Source organism: Nannobrachium achirus (genome assembly GCF_963921795.1).
Source record: "Nannobrachium achirus genome assembly, chromosome: 20".
Lineage (NCBI taxonomy): Eukaryota > Metazoa > Chordata > Actinopteri > Myctophiformes > Myctophidae > Nannobrachium > Nannobrachium achirus.
This window is the reverse complement of record NC_137827.1, coordinates 27,358,546-27,368,923: the sequence shown is the minus strand read 5'-3', so window position 1 is coordinate 27,368,923 and position 10,378 is coordinate 27,358,546. Positions and strand designations below refer to the sequence as shown.

General features: G+C 44.9%; 1 protein-coding gene across 1 annotated transcript; it reads right to left on the bottom strand.

Moving 5' to 3' along the window:
* Positions 1-5,032: 5,032 nt before the first annotated feature.
* Positions 5,033-5,683, bottom strand: LOC308305658 (large ribosomal subunit protein uL1-like; the record flags this gene model as incomplete). The annotated part of the gene is made up of 1 exon (XM_080750490.1): positions 5,033-5,683. The coding sequence occupies one exon, from the start codon at positions 5,681-5,683 to the stop codon at positions 5,033-5,035; it is 651 nt and encodes a 216-aa protein (XP_080606616.1).
* Between the last annotated feature and the right edge of the window lie 4,695 nt (positions 5,684-10,378).

Here is a 10,378-nt window from a genome sequence, read left to right as displayed (position 1 = left end):
TATTTTTATAGAGAGTCTATATACCATGGACAACTAAGATTGCATTTCCTGTTATCACTGAATAGACACAGTTCTAAACCAATTACTATTCCTCTTTTCCTTTTGTTTGTTTTTTTCGTTCTTTTCCTCTTTCTTTTTTCGCAAAACCTTGTTGATGTCCTCTGCCATTCTCTTCTCGTTCCGTCTGAAAGCCTGCTGCCTTCGACTGCATTGAGTGAGAGTTATTTATTTAGTTATTTATTAGAATAGATGTGGAAGACAGGCATTCAAACCAAATTGTGCCTGTTCTCCTTTGGAGAAAGGGACCATTGACAGCTAGTGTTTTTCTCCCTGGCTGATGATTCAGTGTTGGCCATCTTGCTAGAATAGACAATCAATTCAATAATGCTTGTGTCTGCCGTTGCAAATCATTGTCATTCCGAGCTGTCTGTTTTGTCTATTTCATTCATTATCTCTCTCCAGCATTGATTGATTGATTTAATACTTTATTAAAAGTTTGTAAAAGAAAAGTACAGCGGTACGATTATACAATGATGCTTAACGGCTTACACAAAAAGCCCTGAGAGCTGGTTTCCATTGTCATCCTATGTACTGTAATCAATTCATCAAGACATTTAAAGACATACAATAACATACAAGAAATTCTCATCATGACTTTTATTGAGCTTACAGTATGTGGATTATGTTTATCACAGTTAAGTATCCTGCTGGCACCACCTAGTGCCTTTGTAAGTTTGGGGTGTCATTATTTTGGTTGCTCAGCAGCCCTGGACAGACCAGGAGGAAAGTATTGTATGGTGCACACTGCACAGTACTGTAGTTATGTTTGTGATGTCTTTGCTTGACACCAGTCACAAGATAAACATTCTAAGTACCAACACTTAAAAGTAGAATCATGACAAACCTTGGATACAGATGTAGATTATGCACAAGCAGTCTAACAATCTCTGCCCTGACGAACAGCAAAGCCGAACTACTTGCTAAATATTGCTTTGTTTGCTGTTATAGGCAGTGTGTCTGTGTGGCGGAGGAGATGGTGCTATATGTATCCTTAGGTGACAATGAACTATCTAAGCCAGTTACATGTGATTCCTTGTAAATGAATATTGATTTGTGGATTCAAATAAAGAATTAAAGTGTGTGTGTGTGTGTGTGTGTGTGTGTGTGTGTGTGTGTGTGTGTGTGTGTGTGTGTGTGTGTGTGTGTGTGCGTGCGTGCGTGCGTGCGTGCGTGCGTGCGTGCGTGCGTGCGTGCGTGCGCACACGTGCATGCTTGTGTGTGTGTGTGTGTGTGTGTGTGTGTGTGTGTGTGTGTGTGTGTGTGTGTGTGTGTGTGTGTGTGTGTGTGTGTGTGTGTGTGTGTGTGTGTTGCCTGAGGCTACTCCCTTCCAGCCCATTTTCCCTCTTGTTTGTCTGGTATCCCAGCAGTTCTGGTGATGCGTGTGTGTGTGTGCTCAGCAGCGCCTATCTGACCTGGTTTTCCAGGCCAGGCAATCAGTGGACCTGTCGGCACGTGTTGCTCTCCTCTCTTCTCTGTGACCCCCCACCGCCTTCCTGCCAGACTGACCACTGTCCCCTCATGCACAACTGACAGCTCATCTCTCCTGCTCCTATAAGCCTCTGGACCGGGTTTAAAACACAGAACAGCTGCTGCCGGCAGACCAGGCCGAAAGGCCAGCAACCAAACGCATGCTGTCTTCTCTGTTGTCAAAGTTAGGTTACTCTATTTCAGTGGTCATTTCAGTGGTTTTCAGCTTGAGACCCAAAAGAGAAATGTTATGTCTCCCCAGGACCCACCTACAAGCTTAAAGGTGTTCTTAAATGTTTGAAATGCATTTATTTTGATTAGTTGAATACTTTTGAAATGTTTTTTTTATATTATTATTTTTATTTTTTTAATATCTGAAAAGCAGTTTCATTTTCCTCAAGAACGAACAGGATTTGAGCCGTTAATGTCGTGGGTGTGACGATTACTGTTTTGTGATTACGCATGGCTGTTGGAAGCATTACTGTATGTCTCAGGCCCTTCAAGTTAGTTCGAGAGGGAATAAGAGATAATTTATACTATATTGACCGTGTCACCGTGAAAATAAGAATATTGATTGATGCTCAATGCCATCTTCATTGAGCGACGCAGCAGTACAACAAGGTACAGCCTAAATTAGGCATAAGCGTATGGACATCTCTGTTTGTCATTAGCAGTGGATGGCTGGTGTCTGTTTGATCACAGATCTGTGCCTGTGCTTTTATCTTCCTGTATTCATGCTGAACCTGACAGGCCTCCCTCACTTTCTCTCCCTGTGTCTCTCCTCACTCACATCCCCAATGTACGACTGTTGCACATTTTCATGCTATCAATTTATACTCCTCCCTGTCTTTTCTCTTTCTTTGGCATCCTCTCTCTCTCTTTTTCTCTCTCTCTCGCTCTCACACACACGCACGCACGCACGCACGCACGCACGCACGCACACACACACACACACACACACGCACACGCACACGCGCACACGCACGCACAAACACTTTATTTCTCTCTCTATGACTCTCTTCGCTGCCAATGCCATTCCCTCACTCTCTTTTCTCACCTACACTGACTTTATATTTACCTTTCTCTCTATCTCTCTCTCTCTCTCTCTCTCTCTCTCATCCCTCTGTCTCCCCCTGGCTCTCCATGCCTGTACTTGGCTGCTAGCTTTATAAATAGCTTGGCCTAGATTAAGGCAGCTGCATTGGCGCTGGTAGCCTGGCACCAAGGGTTGGTTTGGCAGGGCAGTTTAGGTAGTGTGTGTGTGTGTGTGTGTGTGTGTGTGTGTGTGTGTGTGTGTGTGTGTGTGTGTGTGTGTGTGTGTGTGTGTGTGTGTGTGTGTGTGTGTGTGTGTGTGTGTGTGTGTGTGCATGTCACGGTCCAGTCAAGATGTGATGATGACAATGACACCACAGCATGACAACTTGTCTGCAGTTGGCATCCTCAGGGCTGTTTACACTGTGTTCTCATCGTTCTCATCTTTTACACACACACACACACACACACACACACACACACACACACACACACACACACACACACACACACACACACACACATAATTATATTATAGTGTTTATTATTTGGACTCATAGTATAGTGTGATGTTCACCAAAGTGCTTAAGTGGGTGTAGGGTATGCGAGTGTGCCTATGTGTCCAGGATGTGCACGTGTGTAGTCATAATAGTCATAAGTCATGTTTGTATGTGTGTGTGTGCGTGTGTGCGTGCGCGTGTGCGGGTGATTTGAGCATGCGCTCCTGAGTCAACTCGACTGTGATGATCCACTGCCCTGATTTCCTCTCGCCTGCTCCTCTGCAGAGCTCTGGCACAGAATACAAATGCCTTCCACAAGCGGGTCTGAGACGCAGTGTCTCTCCCCTTTAGCATCTCACTCCTTTTCTCTACCTTCGCCATGTCGCATCTCATGTACGAAGACATGTCTTAGAAGAGGCCGTTAAACGATCGATAGCTCTGTTTCCCCCTGCGATAGCTGTGTGTCTCCGTCTATCTATGTACGTAAATGCATATAGGGAGCAATGTTCACTCATGGATCATACATAGAAACATGCAGGATTAAGAGTAAGAAATGTAACACTTTTGAAGTTTATTGTTACATAAACTATGCATTTTTAGGACTGGCCATTGACCACAGTTTAAAAGAAAATTGTGTTTTGCTGCAATATACATTATACAGCTGATTAGATTAAAATGTAATGTGTAAAATATAATCGTAAGGTGAAAGTTAAGTATAAAAGTACAACAATAAATACGAAATTAAGAAATGATAACTATCGATAGACGTAGAGAAAGACTACTTGTCAAGGAATTAGCTTTAAAGTGACTTTGCAAGTAAAGTATATGGATGTCTATGTACAGTATCTATCCAACTTAGATTAGGCATTGAAGATCTGATACCTGCTCTTGCCATAAAGTTCTTGCTTCAAATTAAAAATCACACCCGTGTGAAGTGGAGCTGTGTGTGTGTGTGTGTGTGTGTGTGTGTGTGTGTGTGTGTGTGTGTGTGTGGATCATGTGTACCGATTTTTGTGACATTTGAAGAAAATATGTAGGAAAAGGAGCAAAAAGTGTGTTTTGGAGAAAATTCAAGATGGCGGAAAATCTATCATGGCGCAAATGGGCGTGGCCTATATGGGGAGATGCGTCATGACCCAAGGAATCCAGGGAAAAAATAAATTTAATTTTCCGACCTACGGTTCAAGAGTTACAGGCCAAAACGTAAAGTGGGGTGTTATGGCGCCACCATGCGGCCAAATGACACAATTATTTTTTATTTAATCCTTGAAATCATTATGAACCTCCTCTCCAAGTCTTGAAACTCTAGCCCCTATGGTTTGCGAGAGACAAATAATTGAATGTGAGTTTTTGCAATTCCCATTATAAGTCAATGGGGAAAATTAATTCACTAATAAATTAATATCAATTAAACTATAGAACCTTTCTCTTAGAAAAGTAATAGCCCACGATTCCCGAGTAAGCCGGTCGATTTGACATATGGCGCGAGTGTGTGGTGGCAAAACTGTGGGACTAGTGGCGTGCCGAAGTTTAGGAAGTTCAGGCTACATACACACACACACACAGACAGACAGACAGACCCACACGGCCACGTATAGGGAGCCTGTGCTTCACACAGCTCCAAAAACTCACTGGTGAACACTATTGAAGTCACTCACTCTAATCCTTAGAGCAGTGGTTCCCAAACCCTGGATCTGAGACACATTTGTGGGTCACAGACCCATTTTTATGGGTCACAATTATGCGTTTTGAACATTTAGATTCGCTATTTTCACTAGTTTGGTCGAGACATAAAATGTCTATTTTGGGTCTCAAGCTAAAAAGTTACATATATATTTTTTTTCTTTTTTTTTCTTCTTTTTTTCTTTTATGTAGCTTTAACCACACATGAACCCTATAGTGACGTCACTGTCATCTAGGGAGCCCCCCAAAATAAATCATTGTTCCCGACCCGCATTTTGAGGACCAGTGATCTAATAGAGGCGCTGGGGTCTGCCCATGGTGCTCTTAATGTACAGGCAATTGACGTTCTGCCAGTTCTTCTTCAACAGAGACACCAGGAACATGACGGCCAGGTGGACATTGTCCACCAGCTCGTCCTCTGTCATGTCCACATGGCCCACGGCGACACCCAGACACAGCACCTTCTTCAACTGGAACTTAAGGGTGGACTTGAGCTCGTCCACCCTGGCGTTGAGGTCATCGTTGTGGGTGAGCAGGGAGGGGAACTTGCCCTGCTTGTTGAGCCCGGGACCCAACAGACGAGGGATCTGCTTGATGAGGGACTCCGAAGCCAGGAAGCCGTCGTACTTCTTGGCGAGCTTCTTCACAAGCTTCCGGTCCTTGTTGTAGGTCTTGAGGGCTTCGGCGTCCATGTTGGGGAGTCCGGCGGCCCTGGCCTCGTCGCAGTGCTGCTGGTCACCCAGGGCGCACACGGAGAACCCGGGCCTGGGGGCGGACGGCAGTCGGACGGTGCCGGAGAAACGCTTGTCCTTCTGCGGATTGTAGTTCTTCAGAGCGACCTGCAGTTCCACGGTCTCCACAAAACCTCTCCGCTTGGCCGCCGATCCCTCCATGATCTCCTTCACGGCTTCCCTCACTGCTTCCTTCGTCACCTTGCTCATTGTGGTTGGATGTACCTGAAATAAAGGTCGAACTTGGGCTCTGGCGTAGGCTCGTTTCTAGCCTCTGACGAATGTCTTGTGCTTAGCTTAGTGAGTTCTATGCTTAGCTTACGCTTAGTACTTCAGAGGGCCAACTGGATTCTGCCACGGATCTGAACGGGAAGCCTGTTTATATAAGGTTGTCTGATGTCATATTAATGACATCAATCTGACAAGTATGCCGTCCATGCGGTTGCCATTGATACCGGCCTAACAATGGAAAATCTCCATATATAGTGTTCTCCAAATCTACATGTTTATACCAAACGGGTTCTCCAATTCTCCATGTATGGGCCAAAATGCCTAACGTTGAGCTTAACACTGAAACGTTCTTAACAGTGTTCCTATTCTGGGGTGAACATTTGGCAAAAATACAGTAGCAGATCAAAAGCTCACAATGTGTTGCATCGTATAGCAAAGTGTGATCTTGTAGAGCGGCTATTTTTAGTATAGATCCCAGGAGGACTCGGGTAAACAAGGTGTAGTATATAGGGTTTTAAGTGGTTAAAATGCATCAGGGGGTGGCTTGCTGACTGATAGAGCTGATTGAGAGAATTGTGAATGAGGAGAAAGGGAGTGATAAAGAAGAGGATGAGAGCTGAAGGATGGGGGCCAGGAGAAAGTGCTTCATCATCCATGGTGATTCTTCCTACTTATCAGCTTAGGTTAGAGCATCAGCATAGTGCTATGACCATCAGGAACACTTCTGTGTCCTATCTATGCTTTGTGTTAATGTTGTGGGACAGAGAGACTTGAATAGACCAGATTAGACTGATCTCTGTGTCTGTCAGTCCTTGTCCCGTTTGTGCTCATTTACTGTATGGAGCCGACTGATTTGTTTGCACCTGATGCCATGACGGCACATTTAGGTTAGACAACACACTCCATATTTGGGTGTATTGCATTGGGAAACTCCTTATAATGGTTATGGCTGGGTCATAGTGACATGAGCATGACAATGCGGCCCTTAGGTCAATTTTAATATATAGAATAGAATAGAATAGAATAGAATAGAATTGGGTTGGGATTTAGAATCAGGTTGTGCAGTTTTAGAACTCATTATGAGTAAATGAGATGGGACTTAATTAGAAAATAATATCCAAACCTGTCAAGTGTCACTGAGGACACAGATGCCCGCAACCGTAGGAAAAAGTCGGACTTACACCCACAAACTGCCTGTCAGGCTTTATACATACCACAGTGTCTCATCTTTATATTACAAAAGAGTAAGTTATCTACTTCCGGGTCATGTATCGCTAACTTAAATACCAAACCACTTGGCCAAGATGTACTACATATGTACTAAATATAGCTTAAAAATTCAAACACCCATGTCACCTTTGCAAGATGTCGTTTCCAAACCTCTGTATACAGTTGTATTCGTTATTACCCTCATATTTTGCCTCTTTATAAAATAGTCCGCCGGTCAAATATGTCCGACCGGAAACGTGCGCTGCGGCACAATAGTTCCGCCACAATAGTTCCCCCCCCATTTTTTTTTTTTTTTTTTTACTTTTTTTTTTTTTTTTTTTTACTTTTTTTTTTTTTTTTTTTAACTAGATGTGAGCGGCCCGAAGGGCCGCGACCCTCTAGTATGTAACAATCTGGCTAACCGTCGTCAAAGAAAAGGGAACGCCCTCTCTGTCTGTTCCTCTTCCTAAGCTATCAGAGACTGTCTCGAGAGATTACATAATGTAACTAGAAGCAGTGCTCTTCCGAGCACAGGTCTCCACCAGGCCACACAAATCGGCCTGTTATAGCGCCACCATTAGGGCCATTTGAAAACTTTGGGGCAGAGGTTCTGAATTGGCATCCAGGGAGTGTGTGTGCTCATTTTGGCAGCGACCGGGCCAACGGCGCCGGAGATTAGCTGTACACAAACTGGGAGGACGAATCGGCCTGTTATAGCGCCACCATGAGGGCCATTTGAAAAATTTGGGGCAGAGGTTCTGAATTGGCATCCAGGGAGTGTGTGTGCTCATTTTGGCAGCGAACGGGCCAACGGCGCCGGAGATTAGCTGTACACAAACTCAGGACGAATGGGCCTGTTATAGCGCCACCATGAGGGCCATTTGAAAAATTTAGGGCAGAGGTTCTAGATTGGCATCCAGGGAATGTGTGTGCTCACTTTGGCAGCGACCGGGCCAACGGCGACTGAGATTAGCTGCACACAAACTGCGAGGACACACACACACGGACGGACACACGGACACACGGACGGACGGACGCACGGACGGACGGACGGAGGGGAAAACATACTCTCCCCTCAGCCTTCGGCTGGTGGAGACAATAACTTGCATACAGCTAAATTCAGACTGGGAATTTAACACTGAGTTTATGTGGGGCGTTTTTACACAGTTAAATTGACACATTTTCCCAGACAGAATGTCTGTCTGTCTGTCTGTCTGTCTGTCTGTCTGTCTGTCTGTCTGTCTGTCTGACTGACTGACTGTCTGCTCAGCTATGGAACATCAACCTCATCTTCCCCCTACATCTCACTTATGTTATCCCCTCTGCCTGCTCAAAGTGTCCCGTGGACCATGACCCACACAGTAGACACAAATAGATCCTATACTCCCTCCAGCCTTCATATAAATGACTTACATGTGCAACTTCCTGGCTTAGCAGTCTGGGAATTATTATTATGAGAGAGAGAGGGAGAGGGAGAGAAAGAGACAGAGGGAGAGAGATCGAGAGAGAGACAGAGAGACAAAGGGAGAGAGAGAGAGACAGACAGACAGACAGACAGACAGACAGACAGACAGACAGACAGACAGACAGACAGACAGACAGACAGAGGTGGCTGACCTGGGACTGAACCCAGCAGGCTGTGACTTGGTCCTGTGCTTCTTATTTGCCAGACCCCAGGTGGCCAACCACATTCACCTAGTGGTGAAGGTTGATGGAGGACTCCCTGTATAACCCTGGACCAGGGCTACTCCCTGCACACCCAAGGCTGTGCAGCCAGAATCAGCTTGAACATCATCAAGTTTGCTGACAAGGCAATGGTGTGTTGGGACCTTATGGGTCTGTAACTCTGAACAGGCACGTGCACACATACACATCAAAGGGGGCTTGAGCCCCTTCCCTTTTATCTGTCTGAAAAAAGTGCCCTTTCCATGCCATACCTGAAGGCAGCATTCAAGATAATTGCCTTGTCCAAACTATCCTGAACTTGAATGCAGCATCTTATGTTGAAATAATTTGCCCTCTATGTGTAGAAATCCATGCCGTACGCCACATCTCCAGTATTGACTTGATTATGCTTAGTTCAGTGTGGTATCAAGCACAGAAAATAGCTGACCTCCAAGCTCACAACGCGTTGTAGCGTGACGCGTTGTGAGCTTGGAGGTCTGCTATTTTCGATATTTTCACCAAAAGGCCCCTTTTGAAAGGTCAGCCCCTGCCTCTCGCGTCCCTGGTGTAGGCTACAAATGGACCCAAGATCCAGTTGCTTCCAGTGTGTACACTCTCAGAGTTAAATGAACATGCAGGAGTTTACTGTGGAGTATAGCGTCAGAGAGGAGGTGTGGCAGCTGTGGGCACTGGGTCATTGCAGTCAGTTTAATGGGCCGCTTTAAAGCAATTTAATTCCACACCAACAAGCGAGGACGTCACTCTCCATTCACAAATAGCTCATACAAGCTATTTGTACTTTACTTTTCAGGTATAAATTATAATATTTTGCCTGTAGATCTCCTATTTTCAATTGTAGGCCTACTTGTACTACTGCTTTAATTTTTATGCCAATACTAATTGTATATTTTGAATTCTGAGCTTTTACTTGTAACGTATTTCTATATTGCAGATTGATATACTTTACATAAGCAAAAGAGTACTTTTTCCACCACTGATTCCAGGTAATAATACCTAATTGTAGGCTTAATGGCAGGCCACTTGAGGGTGACATTCATCCTGATTTCACATAGCTATAGGCCTACAGTTATATAGTTGCAATAAACTGATGGGCTACACAAGTTGATAGGGAAATTTACGTTTTAGAACCGTTCTTCTTCAGGCTATACGAGAGAGAAGAAACAGAGAAGCAGAATAAACCGGACGGTAAAAAATCTGCAGTGCCCCGTGCATGGTTCACCAAGCACAAAGAGTGGCGTAAAAGAACGACGAATGACGTCAATGTGTGCGCTCGAGTATCAGAGAGAGAGAGAGAGAGAGAGAGAGAGAGAGAGAGAGAGAGAGAGAGAGAGAGGCAGAGAGAGAGAGAGAGAGAGAGAGAGAGAGAGAGAGAGAGAGAGAGAGAGAGAGAGAGGCAGAGAGAGAGGCAGAGAGAGAGAGAGAGGCAGAGAGAGAGAGAGAGAGAGAGAGAGAGAGAGAGAGAGAGAGAGAGAGAGAGAGAGAGAGAGAGGGGGGCAGAGAGAGAGAGAGAGAGAGAGAGAGAGGCAGAGAGAGAGAGAGAGAGAGAGAGAGACGTCGCTGCAGCAGCAGCATCACTGTTCACAGTGTTCAGCACACACTCAGTGCGGTGAGGACACATCAACTCACTACACTCAGCAGCACACAGTCATCTGGACTTATCCCGCGACAAAACGACTACAGACTCTTTCTCTGCAACCTACCAGAGAGAAGAGAAAAATACATTTTTTTTATATTTTTTTTGTATATTTTCCTTTTATATTTTCCCCCCAGTAACGTAAG